At 37.5% G+C, this 15,125-nt stretch overlaps 1 protein-coding gene across 1 annotated transcript in view; it reads left to right on the top strand.

Moving 5' to 3' along the window:
- Window positions 1-15,125, top strand: part of ADGRA1 (adhesion G protein-coupled receptor A1) — a 466,316-nt gene that overhangs the window by 379,882 nt on the left and 71,309 nt on the right. The window contains exons 13-14 of the mRNA XM_054036172.1: window positions 8,894-9,101; window positions 10,032-10,240. Of these exons, the coding sequence (XP_053892147.1) occupies window positions 8,894-9,101; window positions 10,032-10,240 (417 nt within the window). The remainder of the gene's footprint in view (window positions 1-8,893; window positions 9,102-10,031; window positions 10,241-15,125) is intronic.

Raw genomic sequence — 15,125 nt, 5'->3', positions numbered from 1 at the left:
AAACTTTACTAATTCTGGGTCACTGAGAACGAAAATGATGCTTAAAATTGTTGATTGGCTCTAGTTTTCAAGATATGCTATTGGGTCAGTATATACGACCCTTGACTTGGGAATGGTGGAGGATAAGTGAGTTATAAAGGGAAGGGAAGGGATCTCAATTTAAACCAGAAATGACTAAAATACATCTTTGACTGGATCTATGAATAAATCTATGATTGCGTTTGGACAGTACTTGCTTTTTAGGCAAAACAATGAATGATGCAATCTGAAGCTGGTATTGCGTCATACATGATATGAATTGCATCATGTTATTCCTAGAAGTCATGGATGATGCAATCATAACGAAGCTTACATCACTCTGCTGAACAAATTGCCCTAGATCAGCTCTAGAAATCATACAATGTCGTGCTCTCTTATTTGTCAGTGTTTGATTTTGCAAAGGGACACATTTCTGTTTAGCCAAAGTGAGCAGACATGCCTCGTACTTGTGTGAACAGTGCAGATAACTTCTGCTATGTTTGTGGTGAAGTGACTTCTGCATCATAGTAAAGCGCAGTATAACCATTATGGTTAAGAAAGCCTATCACCTTTATTTTGGCTGCAAAATTGGAGATCAGGACAAGAGGTGGGCCCCACGCATATGCTGCAACACTTGTGCAACAAATCTTCACCAGTGGTTGAACAGGAAAAGGAAATCTATGCCTTTTGCAGTGCCAACGATTTGGAGAGAGCCAACAAATCATACCAGCAATTGTTACTTCTGCATGGTGCCTCCAGTTGGGAAAGGTGTGTCAAAGAAGAAAAAGTGGACTGTGCATTATCCAAACATTCCATCAGCTATACGCCCAGTACCCCACGGAGAAGGACTGCCGGTTCCTGATGCACCAGAATCATTCTCAATTGAGTCAAACAAGGAAGAGGATGAAACTTCTAGTCCTGAACCATCAATGTCACAGGACCCACATTTTCTCCTATCCTCCTCCTCTGAACCACACCTCATAACACAAGGTGAACTGAATGACCTTGTCAGGGGTTTGGAACAACCCAAGAGTAAGGCAGAGCTGTTGGGCTCCAGACTATAGCAGTGGAATCTCCTGGCAGGTGATGTTAGGGTTTCCGTGACCGTCAAAAGGATCTTGTCCCATTCTTCTTCATGGAAAGTGATCTTGTAGCCTGCAACAACATCCATGGTGTGATGGCAGCCCTCAACATCGTTCACGATCCAGATGAGTGGAGACTGTTCATTGATTCATTGAAGATGAGTCTTAAAGCTGTTTTACTGCATAATGGCAATGTTTTGTCATCAATTCCAGTTGGTCATGCAGTCCATATGAAGGAAACCTATGACAACATGAAACAACTTTTGAGGTGCATAAACTATGACCAACATCAGTGGCAGCTTTGTGGCGATTTGAAGGTTGATGCTCTCTTGCTTGGTCTGCAGACTGGATACACAAAGTACTGCTGTTTTCTCTGCGAATAGGATAATCGTGCAAGAGATTCCCACTACATCATGAAAGATTGGCCACTCCGACAGTCACTGGAGCCTGGAAGGAAAAGTGTTCAACATCCATCACTTGTTGAATCAAGGAAGATTTTGTTACCACCCTTACACATCAAGCTGGGTCTGATGAAGAACTTTGTCAAGGCCATAGACAAAACACAAGCAGCTTTCAAGTACCTCTGTGGAAAATATCCAAGGTTAAGTGAAGCTAAGTGTTACGTTGTGCAGTCTATATGGTTTTATAAAAAAACATGATAATAAGTGAATATATTGTAACTGGGATAGTTTTAGAAAAATATGGTGAAAAGTGAATATAACGTAACTGGGATATGCTTCATGCAAAAGGTCTTTTGTAAGGTATCATTACAAAGCGTATAATCTACTGAGTGTGATCATCCGATTTGTATAAATGTACCACTCTTGTATCTAAAACTAGAAATATAAAATATAACTCTGAGGGCCTATAGTAATTATGTAAAATGTGGGCCATTAATGATGATTTGGAATCTTGATGACTCCCATTGTCTGCAGATGGCTGTGTTTACCTGTGAGTCTTCCTGTATATGTGTGTGCTGGCAAGTGAGTAATGAAGTCTTGCAGTGACATGTGATCATGTCACCTGAACTGGAATCCATCTTTAACCTGGTGCTTTTCCAGTGAGGGGGGTGGAAACCCAGAGGGACAAAGGGTTCCCGCCTTATGCAAAAGATATATAAAGGGGTGGAAGAGAACAAAGTGGGAGAGGAGCCATCATGAAGAATCCCCTAGCTATCACCTGAGCTGAAACAAGAGCTGTACCAGGGGAAAGAATTGTGCCCAGGCCTGGAAGGTGTCCAGTCTGAGAAAAAACTTACTGAAGCATCTCTGAGGGTGAGATTATCTGTATTCAGTTTGATTAGGCATAGATTTGCGCATTTTATTTTATTTTGCTTGGTGACTTACTTTGTACTGTCTGTTACTACTTGGAACCACTTAAATCCTATTTTCTGAATTTAATAAAATCACTTTTTATTGAGTAATTTACTCAGAGTATGTATTAATACCTGGGGGAGCAAACAACTGTGCATATCTCTCTATCAGTGTTATAGAGGGCGAACAATTTCTGGGTTTGCCCTGCATAAGCTTTATGCAGGGTAAAACGGATTTATTTGGGTTTAGACCCCATTGGGAGTTGGGCATCTGAGTGCTAGAGACAAGCACACTTCTGTGAGCTGTTTTCAGGTAAACTTGCAGCTTTGGGACAAGTGATTCAGACCCTGGGTCTGTGTTGCAGCAGACTGGAGTGTCTGGCTCAACAAGACAGGGTGCTGGAGTCCTGAGCTGGCAGGGAAAACAGGAGCAGAGGTAGTCTTTGCACATCGGGTGGCAGCTCCCAAGGGGGTTTCTGTGATCCAACCCGTCACGCTAAGATAAAGGAAGGTGTCTTTGTTGGTCCTCAGATTCGTGAACTTCTTCGAGATAATGCATTTGACCATGCAGTGCGTGGCAAGGAAAAGACGGCATGGAAAGCCTTCCAGTTAGTGGCAATAAATTTTTCTCGGAAACAACAAGGCAGACAACTACAGGTTGTTGGTGGAAAACCTCCTCAAGGCATACAAAAGCCTTGGTTGCAACATGTCACTAAAGATACATTTTTTGCACTCTCATCTAGATTTTTTTCCACCGAACTGCGGAGCAGTGAGCGACAAGCACGGCGAGCGATTTCACCAGGACATTGCAACAATGGAGAAACGCTATCAGGGCAAATGGAGCCCATCAATGCTTGCAGACTATTGCTGGACAGTGACAAGAGATGCTCCATTTAATGAATACAAGAGACAAGCCAAGAAGCGCCGAGTAGAGACTGAATAGGACTAAATTATGTACATAATAGTTTTTTGCCTTTTGTTTCATAATAAATTTGATTCATATAACCCTTTTGCTGATTTTTAAAGTGTTACATAAACAGGACAGGTGAAATATTATCATGTAAAGCAACCATAAACACATGAAAAGACCTAGGTTTACAATTTATGATTAAAACTCTATCTACACAATATACATAGACATAAAATGTAAAAACTTAAATATCTTAGAAACAGTAGCCAATCAGTTGTTTTAATTGTCATATTTGAATTCAGCACATCAAAATATATAATAAATAGCACATTTTATCTCTGAAGCAGACGACTTCTCAAAAATTGTAGACCAGTGTTAATTGAAGAATAATTTAAATCAAGCAAAGTTGAAGCACTTAATCAGGAAATGCAAAAGTTAAGGTTTCATGGGCAGCCTTATATCTTTCCTTTTGTGTGTTTGAATTAACTGTCACACAATTTCTAACTATATGAGCACATGCTGTTTCTCAAATAGTGTAATATAATATCATAAAATACATCCGCAGATATGTGTTTGTCTTCTTGTAGTGCTGTGTACTACTCTGTGTTTACAGCACAAACAGGGCTCCATGAAATCCATTTAGATACAAAATGCATAATGAAGAAGACAATGGCTCTTGCAGGGTTCTGCCTCAATCACTCCTCACCATACAAGCTGCAATTACCAAGGTTGCAAAAAATATTTTATGATATTATATTGTAATATTTGAAAAATAGTGTGTGACAGTCCTGGCCTCGTTCATTGCACTGCTTACAAGATGTATGCAGCCGGAGGGAAGGGCTTCTGTTGTGTCATGACTCACTGCAGCTGATGGAGCACTCTAGCTACAATGGAACAAGACCCTCATATTCTTGCAGCACAGTATAGTAATGGTAACAGCAAGGACAGCACTAGAAGAAGGATTTGTATGCCTGATCATGCAATGGATGTCACTCCAGCACAGGGCAAGCAGGAAAATATGTTAATAACAAACCTCTGATAATTGGTGTTTAGTCTCCTTACAACATTCCAATTCCATTTAGCTAGAGCAGGACAATCAGCGAGGAATGCTGAAGACAGGAGCAGGCCTCTTTAAAGAAGTAAAGGTCATGAAAGTAGAGGGCAACCAGGAAGAGGGTTACTATATCACAAAGGCACCTTAAGCAATGTGTTCTCTAAACACTGGAAAACTCCTTGTGAATGCTAGCATCAATTATGAGGAAGTGTGCTCCAGGCCAGAGTAAAATTGCCTGGGGGAAGAAATTCACTTTAAATCTTTCACTTTTTCCCTTAAACATTTTTAATAAGAGTCACACATGCATGAGCTACTAAAAATGTCAAGAGTCAGTAGCACTCAATATTTTGAGGTATGAGAAATTTTAAACTTTTTGATCGGCAAGGTGGGTGATCTCTGAAGAACTCTGTGTAGTTCAAAAGCTTGGCTCTTTCACCCACTGACCTGGGACCAAGACGGCTACAACAACACTGCAGTCAAACTTGTTAAATTCAGTATTGTTCTCTTGGATTCTTATGTCCCTTTTTAGAGTTTTCTGGAGTTGGCTGGTAACTGGAATTCTTATTCTGTGGGAATTTCCAAAATAAAATTCTTAAATAAAACAAAATTGAAATGTCAAAATTTTCCGCAAAATGGGAATTCTGAAATTTTCTTTAGAAAAAGTCAAAATGGCATTTTGTTTCATCCTTACCTAAATGTTGCAGCATGTCAATGAAGGAGCCAAGCAGCTCAGAGAGCTGGGGCTCACAGGGCTTCCAGGCTGAGGAGGAGGCTGGGAGCCTTGGCTCCAGGACAGTCCACCTGGCAGGCTGTGCAAGAGCCAGGAACTCTAGGAGCCCTGGATTTTGAAAAGCCATGAGCCAGGGCTTGCAGGCTCTCAGCTCCTCTGGTGGTCTGCTGAAGAGCTAGGCAGGTGAGCTGGCAAGAAACCAGGTGGGTTTTGTAACATTCCTGGCAGGCAGGGTTCCATCAGAATTTCATTGAAGTTGACACATTCCCACAGAACATTTTGATTTCAACCAATCAGTGTTTCCAATTGCTCTAATATTTCCCCTTTTGAAGGGTGTGTCTAGTCTGAATACAGTCGTGAGAAATGGAATGCAAACAACCCTGCTGTCATGACTGGATTATCTACATGGTTATTTTGCAAAAGCCCACCGAGTGTGTAAATCCTAATGGTTAAATAAACTGCACAAGCTGGCAGCTTTTCCTGCCTTTCCCTGAGCAAATGCCAGGTGTCATTGCTGAATCTGCACACCATTGTCAAGCTGCAGTTCCCTTGCTAGACACCAGATGGCATTTTTAGGGCAGTGTTATAATTGCTGTCATAACGGTGGAGCTCCTTCTCATAATAAATACTGTTAGTTGAATTTTGTCAAGTGCCACACATATGCAGTTTTATACTATAGTAATTAAATAAAATTTGTAACAGGGGAAATGTCTTCATTTAAACCATAACAATCATTTTTACATATAGTACAGCAATTGGCACTTGATTCATTCAGTCATAAGTCTCCCCAGATGTAATATTATATCATCAATAATAATAAAACTGTTTTTCTATAATGCTTTTTAGCTGTAGCTCTAGGGTGACCAGACAGCAAATGTGAAAAATCATGAGGGGATGGGGGGTAATAGGAGCCTATATAAGAAAAAGACCCAAAAATCAGGACTGTTCCTATAAAATCGGGACATCTGGTCACCCCATGTGCTCTCAAAATGTCTTATAAAGGAAAGTGAATATCATTATTGCATTTTGCAAGTGGGGAAACTGAGAGAGAGGTGACTTACCTGCTCTTACACAGAAAGTTAACATCAGAGCCAAGGATAGAGGCCAAGTCTTCCAACTAGGCCAGTGCTTTATCCACGAGACTCTGCTGGCTCCTCTTTTACAGAAGGGAGAGAGTTCTGGTGTACCGTACACCTTCCCCATATGAATAATGCTCATTGAAAAATTGTTCTCACTTGGCTAAGATGTAAAAATTGTTCACAAATATTTGTTCATATTTTGAAACAGCAATGTGAATGTGTAGGCACTTGCAATGTGTGTGTGTGTTCCATGAATATTCTAGCAGATGAGTTTATTGGCAGGAATGTGTGCTGAAACAGCCAGTTTTAATCTATCATTGCAGAGTATCCATGGAAAGCAAATTTTGAATGCATAATCATGAGTATTTGCTCTTTAGATTTACACATCTCCAATCAGGGAACAAAAAAAAACCAACCAAAAAAAAAAACACCCCACCACATGCCCTGTATATCCACTCCAAGTGTAGGTATTTCCACAAATCATTTGCAATAAATGGACAGCATTCCAAGTCTGATTGGCTTAGATCATGGGTTCTCAATATGGGGATTCTGAGCAAGCTCAAGGGCATTATTACCACTTTCCTTTACACCTTGTTGGGAAAGGAGGATCCATAACTTTTTTTTCCCCTCTGTAACATGGAGTCACAGTATGGAAGAGCTTGAGAATCACACTGGCTTAATAGTTTTCTATCTCAGTAAATACTCTATAAAACCCCTTGTGTTCATCCAGCTTATTCACGGCTGCTTTTGTCAAGCTATGGTACATCATTATTTATCCCAATGCTTTTAGGAGTCAGTCTCATTATCATAATCTTATTCAAGAGCTGCTAGCTTTCTCCTTTTTATGTACTAAATAATTTGTGTAATTTAGTGCTTTTCTTGCTTCCAGCACACAGTAATAATAATAAAAGAACAATATAAATAAATTATAACCTTGCTCACGCTCATATGCAACCCTAGAGAAGTCCTCAATAGGTACTTGCTGAAATTTGATGAATGGACCTAGTTAAAAATCCTTACTTCTAGTTGTTGAAAGCAGTTTTGTGACTAAGGTGATGTCATCAGAGGTTCATATTTTCACAGCTACTGTATGATATCATAACAGTGAAATATGACTTTTTTAAAAGCATGAGGGAATAACCAGTGAGAAATTTTACAGCGTTATAATCAATGGGACTGCAATATAAAAATTATCGGAAGTTGAGTGCATAATGATTGACTGAGTTACTGCTAATGTCACAATTCCAGGATTCTAACAATGCCTTCTTCCTCAGCTTTTAAAATCTAATGGTGAGATTAAAAATATCTACAAGATTTTCTCCTGTTGTTTTTTGTTCTGTTTTTCCAAAATGTCTTTATCTAACAAATGGCATCTTCCAGATAAGAAAATGCCATCCAGTCCAGGAGGACTTTTATGTAATTTTTAAGTAGTTTTGTCATGTTAAAAATCTTGATACGCTTCCAGAATGTGCACTGCAACAGAGGAGAATTGTGAATAAGCCTATACCCATGCGTCTAAAACTTGTGATGACATCACAGGCCACTCAATCTTTGCTCTCGTACTATGATGTCACAAGAACCCTGTTACATGATTGTAGCCTTTCAGCTCACTCACCTGTGTAGCATTATGTATTATCTATCACACATATAAATATATTAATGTCATGTTTGTCTGTATGATTGGGAAGATGATTCTTAATTTTTGAAGAGGTACTGCACATGTGCTATAAGTAAATTGTGATAATCTATGCAAATTGTGTGCACAGAAGCTGTACTTTGCCTTTGGGGGAATGTAAATTACTCAGAACATTTTTCAATTTGTTTGTTTTTAAATAAATAGACTTTTCAGATAAATAGACTCAGGCCAATCTCTTGTCCTATTTATTTACCCTCTGCTCCCCTTTTGTTTTTTCTTGTACGTATCTCAGTGCTTACTGATAAGGTTGCCTCTTGTGCAGGAGGAAGAGGAATGAATGATGAGAAAAATCAGCATAACATTCATTTTGGTGTGTTTATATTCATTTTGTAAGTGAAGTCTCTACTCGCATAATGGTGTATAACACGTTCACAAGTCAAAGCCATTATCATGATCTGACAGTCTTTGTATTCACCTCATACTAACATTGCTTTCTTCTGTTACATTTGTACTTTGATATATTTATAATGCGAGATTTACTAAAACACGGAGTTGGATGAATAATTTTCTTTATGTGAAACAAGAATGAAATACTACCCATAAAATATATTTACTACACTGCATTTTTTCTGTTTAGAATTCTCCACTGATGTAATTTTTGTATTAATAAAATTATACCAGTACTCTTTAAGTACCCTTTCAGAGCAAAATTTTCATGTAAATTGTCTGATTCTGTTTTAAGTGAAGGAGAAAACCTGGTAGAGGTTGTCTCTTTAAATCAGATCTGCAGTGTTGATGGACCCTCTAGCAGGCATGGTAAGAACCATTTGCACCTCTGCAGCAGGGAGCTTGACCATATAGGCTCACACATTCAATCAAAACGTTTTTCCTTTTAATATGCACTGTACCAATCCTATTCCCATGGTTACCGTGCTCCTGCTTGTTTGGTTGCTTCTAGTCTGTTGGAAAAGGGAGGCAGCATACATTTCTTGTACAGGAGTTTAAAACATACTGAAAGCAACCCTGTTGTGATTTGCATTTTAAATTTTTCTTTTTTCCTCTCATTGTACAGAATGCTGTAGCAGTAGCTTCAGTTCATTTGCCACAGTCTGTCTTCTCTCAGTCTTCAGCCTTGCAATCTGTTGATAACTCCACTTGCAAGCTACAGTTTATTGTCTTTCGGAATGGAAAACTCTTTCCTAGCACGGGAAACTCATCAAATCTTGCAGATGACGGTAAACGTAGGACGGTTACCACACCAGCTGTCTTTGCTAAAATAGGTGAGGAGTGTTATTCATTATTTCTTTTAATCTGAAAGCTACGGTATACTTGATTATGTAGAGAATGGAGCAGCAGAGTGTACAGTATGTTGAGAGGCTGGGGTCTGTCTGTTTCTTTAACACAAGTGTTTGGTTTTATTCATATCTGTATGATTGTATTCAAATTAATTTGTCCATAAGAGAAGTGTAATTATTGTAGGAACAGAATGCAAATTGGGTTTTACAATTTAGTTATGCTGTTGTGACAGAAGCTTATATCTCAAACTAAGGTGAAATAGAAAAGAACCTTGTTTTAATCTATACAAGGAAAATTGCAATACCATCACTCTGGATTCAGATAAATATTAAGATTGGGGGGTGTTAATGCCCTGTTGCATGTATCTTAATATTCACCAGCATACTTTTTGATATGAAGGACCTAAAATAGGTGTTGCTAGAGGCTTTTGTCTCAATGTGATTAATCTTACAGAACTGTGACTAATTATGTTAATTAGCCACCCAGGCAATTTTAATAGTTTTATTTTATTCTGAATAGTATTCACATTTCCATTTGCTTTTAAAACAACATTTTAATGTAACTTTAAAAGTGCAAAACTGCCTTAGCTATTAATCATACTAAGAGACTGCTCTTTTTTCAGTTACATGAGTAAATAGTATAACGTGTCTTAATTTAAGACTTACACAACAAATCTAGCTTTATTAATGATGATCAGATCAATCGGACACCTCAACAAGATGAAATAGTCATTCAGATTAATTTAAACTGTAGTAAACTTTTCTGTATTTGTTTTAATTCATACAGACAGGAATATGTGGCTATATTGCTTGGTTTTCCATAGTTCGGTACATTTTTGAGTCTGTGAATATACAGCATTCAGCGGTAAAGGATTTTCCACTCTATTTCTCTGATTCAGTTTGTTGCTTTTGCAGATGGATGCAGTTTTGGAAACCTCACCACCCCTCTTACTATAGGTTTGAGACACTTTGCAAGGGGTATAGACCCCATTGCAGCCTTTTGGGATTTTGACCTTCTAGATGGACATGGAGGCTGGTGTGGAGAAGGGTGCCACATAATTAGCTCTGCAGGCAATATTACCACCATTCAGAGTACACACTTCAGTAACTTTGCAGTGCTAATGGTGAGTATATGACTTAGCAAGTATATCTATAAATATATATCTATATATACACAGATGTATTCCTCTTATATGTACATAAACCATCCTTGCTTGCCTGTAACTGAGGTTTCATTTCTCATGATGTTTTATACAATACAACCTTAAAGAAAAGTAAATTATTAACTGCTAATATGTGAATAAGCCTGGTGGTCATCTCATATCTAGAGAGAGGCCCAATCGTAAATGACATTTAAGTCAATCTTGTCAGATGAAAGTCCCGTCAAGGAATGATCAGTATGTGAAGGTTATAAATTACAGGAGAAGGTTTTTTAAATGGATACTCATTTGTGCTTTTACATCAATATATCTCAGAAAGCTCATCTGCTTTTGTTCCTGCCTCACATTGTGTTGATCATACTAATTAGTTGCAGGCATACCGCAATGTTGAATCATTTAATAAATGGAAGTGAATAACATCTCATGCTCTTTTAAACAAGCACTTTTTTGTCCTTGCTGGTGTTCTGGGAGCTTTAGTTTCTATACTGATGATAATATTCCTTTTGCTAAATTGCTGTTCATGAAGAAAAATATTTCTGTGCAATACTAACACATCAGGCTGCTTTGGTCTGTTCTCAGTCACACTTGCAGTTCACACTGCAGTTATTTAACTATCATGCTTAACAGAAAGTTACCTTAATGAAAACAAAAGGCACACGTATGCAATAATAAATGGCTTCTTGGTTGAGAAAAAGAAAAGCAAACAAAAAAATGTAAGGTTGTTGATTGAAGAACATGTTGTTGACAATCTTTTACATCATTAAAAAGGGTCATTGTGAGCTGATTGTAAATAGATTAGTCACTTGTATAAGCCTAATACTGAATTTTTCCTAAATGCCGGTGCATTTGTACACGGTTAGTACTGCTTGTGAACGTTTTTGAAAGGTTTATAGTTGAGTAAATAATGCATTGTGTGTATTTGTAAAGGACAGCAAACATAGACGACAGGAATTGAGAAGACGTGTGCAGAGAATACCAATCTGCTGCTGTCAGATGGAGCATAGATGTCAGCCAATCATTGCACGAAGCTGTGACAATGAGTAGTTAAATGCGGAATTATCCTCTACTTTATAAGAACTGATTTCCCTCAGAGTTATTTGATCATTTTTTCACACATACCTGAATTGCTCAGAATTTAGCATCCTGTTGCTGAAGATCAGATGGTGTCAAACATGTCTCATCTTTTTATAGCTCATATGGACTTATTTTTTTCTGGACATTTGGGGTTTTTTTCCCAAGAAGGAAACATAATTTTGTTCAGAAGAGGTTTTTCTAAATATTTTAAAGAAAGCACCTGTTGACTTTGCAGGTACCACACCCAAAATGGCTGTCTCTTTCTAGAACTGTTTCAGTTCAAGTTACCATACTTAAAAGTTTTCTTAGTTATTAAGTGGCTACTAATCATTTACTCACAAGCAACTCATTTGCTTGTTTTGTTTACAAAAATCATATACTAATTTAAAGATTGACTAATTTTATCTTTATTTTAGACATTTGTATCAAATTTATTCCATGCTTATATCATCTGGTAAAGTGTAACATAGTGGGTTTTCTAGGACTTTTTATGTTTAATTTGTTACTTTGATTTAGGTTTTTTTAAAATTTTGTTTCATTACTCCATCTTTTCTTTCCCTATATATGGATCTCCTTTTTGATCTGGGCAAAGCATCATCAAAATAAAATCTTTCACATCCTACTTTGCCTTAGTAGTTGGTACAGCTCTAAATAATGTAATTTGGCACCTGGCCTGTGTTTCTCAATCTTTGCTAAGAAAAGAAATAACTTTTGTTTGCAATGTTTATCCAGACATGTCTTCCAAGATCTTTCGGAGAACCAATGGAAACTTTAGCAGCATAATTAAGTGCATTAATAGTTGTAAATGTTAGTGTCTTATTTGTTAATGTGGCATTTGGGGGGAATAAAATGAAAGATTTGTTGAGTTTGATTTAAATTAAGAGTGTCTAGGTGTTTTGTTGTTCATATCAGAATAGTGAAGCATTATTCTAATGATCTACTAAGTTATAATAATAAAATACATAGCTTCATCTAACCAGATCACCTGAGTACCTAATGTATTTTACCCGAACAGTAAATTAAAAATAGGTAGCATTGTATTTGTGACTCAGTAGAATGGGATGCCATGTACTGGTATGGGATTTTTTTTTTAAAACCCTGCTGTACAATTCAAAAATATATAGAACAATAAAAATTAATAAAGCACTATTATGGTGAGGGCCAATATCAGTGAATTTATCTAATACAAATAAACTGAAGTGCAGCAATAAAGTTACAGTGATCCTGAAGGTTTGCATTACTATCAGGATAATGTATACCATACTGTGGAACAAGATGAAGTAGATGTCTAAATTAATCCAGCTGTGCATTGTATTGCTAGCACAGCACATGTTCAGATTCATCATAGCTATTATGTATTTGACAGGGAGACTTTTTGGAATATCATAAGAGGACCATCGAGTTATTTCTCTAGAGTTGCTGCTGACTATGACCACAAAGTGTTAAAATCTAGGTTTAGTTGAGGCCTTCTTCGGAAAGATTGTTTAATACTGTTTTCGTTTAGTAAATATAATTTGAGATTTTTCTCCATAATAATTAATAGCTGAGAGTAATATGTTTATGTAGGTATTTATGTTTAGCTGTTTTTCTCTCCGTGATGTTGTTCAAGTGATATAAATTTGAAAGTTTCAGTGCTTGAATTGGGAGTGAGATACAAGTGGGTATAATGTACCCTCACTTCACACTGATTTTGCTTGGGCAAGTGGCTAGAAGGGAAAGCATTACATCAAGATTTTTGCATAGCATTATTTTCCCCCGATCAAGTATCAGAGGGGTAGCCGTGTTAGTCTGGATCTGTAAAAAGCAACAAAAAGAGTCCTGTGGCACCTTAAAGACTAACAGATGTATTGGAGCATAAGCTTTCGTGGGTGAATACCCACTTCGGCATGCGTCTGACGAAGTGGGTATTCACCCACGAAAGCTTATGTTCCAATACATCTGTTAGTCTTTAAGGTGCCACAGGACTCTTTGTTGCTTTCCCCGATCAGTTGCTGAAAAGTGTAGTCTAGTGGTTAGAACTGAAGACTGTGAGACAGTACCCTTGAGTTTTATTCCTGTGTCGGCCATTGATTTGCTGCATTAGTTTGGTTAAGTCACCTTAACTTCTCCCTTTCTCAGTTTATCTGTGTATAAAAGAGGTATAGTAATACTTAGTTTCTCACTGAGGTGATGTGAGGCTTTATTATTTACTCTATGCAGAGTGCTTTTAGATCTTCAGATACAGATAAAAATGCACATATATAAAGCAAACTGTTCTGATTTATTGTAGCATTATAAATGTACAAATTCTAAAGCCTTAGTATACCTAATTACCAAAATTTGTTTTGTAAAAAGCAGAAGATTTTAATAAGTATAGACAAATATGAGTGCATCACTTATGAAATGAGTGTTATATTAATATTTTAATTTCTGCAAGAACAGCGTTTATTTTTTTCGAGTAGTGTAGTTTCCTGCAATCATAGCGCATAGCTCAGAGAACTGTAACTCTTAAAGAGATAAAGTGAGAATCTCTGAAATCTGTGATTAAATCTTTGTCATATATTTTCCTTTGTTTTTCTTTATTTCTTTTTTCTTAGAATAGAATCACAATTTAATGGGGATGAATGTTATTGTAATTGTGTACAGTGCATTCCTTTCCCTATCAGATTGTTTTTGTCCATAATAATTTCCACACATTTAGTAAATAAATAGAAGTGAAATCCCCCAATTTGTCTAAACAGTATGCTTCTAAATGAAGAGAAAATTGATTAATAAATGCTGTTAGGATTCCTTTTTCTTTTTAATGAATTTTTGCCAAACAAATGAGAAGTCTGAAATTATCATTTCCTATATTTTATCACAGTAAAACAGGACTTAATGTGTCACTCTAATTTTCTTGGTATGAATGTCAGTAATTCTCCTTTGATCAGAAGAGTGGCGTAGTCGGGGACATCTATTTGGTACCTGATAACTAGGGATGGCCAGGTCAATTTCACAACAGTAGAATCAAACTGAATCTTTGCTCAACATAAACCTTGAAACAACCGTGAACTCTCTTTTGGGGGAAACTGGGGGAGTTTTCCACACATCCTTTGCCTCTCCTGATTCTGACCAGGATGAGAAGAACATAAGAACAGCCATACTGGGTCAAACCAATTGTCTGTCTAGCCTAGTATCGTGTCTTCTGACAGTGGCCAATGCCAGATGCTTCAGAGGGAATGAACAGAACGGATAATCATCAAGTGATCCAGCCCCCATCGCCCATTTCCCGCATCTGGCAAACAATGGCTAGGGACACTTCAGAGCTTGGTTTGGCATCCCAGCCCACCCAGGCTAATAGTCATTGATGGACCTATTGTCCATGAATGTATCTTGTTCTTTTTTGAATCCTGTTATAGTCCTGGCCTTCACAACATCCTCTGACAAAGAGTTCCACAGGTTGACTGTGCGTTGTGTGAAGAAATACTTTTTTGTTTCTTTTGAACCTGCTGCCTATTAATTTCATTTGGTGACCCCTAGTTCTTGTGTTATGAGTAGGAGTAAATAACACTTCCTTATTTACTTTCTCCACACCAGTCATCATTTTATAGACCTCTATCATATCCCCCCTTAGCCATCTCTTTTCCTAGCTGAAAAGTCCTCATATGGCAGCTGTTCCATACCCCTAATCATTTTTGTTGCCCTTTTCTGTACCTTTTCCAATTCCAGTATATATTTTTTTGAGATGGGGCAACCAGATCTGCACGCAGTATTCAAGATGTGGGCGTACCATGGATTTATATAGAGACAATATGAT

The sequence above is a fragment of the Malaclemys terrapin genome, chromosome 7 (assembly GCF_027887155.1).
Source record: "Malaclemys terrapin pileata isolate rMalTer1 chromosome 7, rMalTer1.hap1, whole genome shotgun sequence".
NCBI lineage: Eukaryota > Metazoa > Chordata > Testudines > Emydidae > Malaclemys > Malaclemys terrapin.
This window is presented reverse-complemented; position numbering and strand designations above follow the sequence as displayed.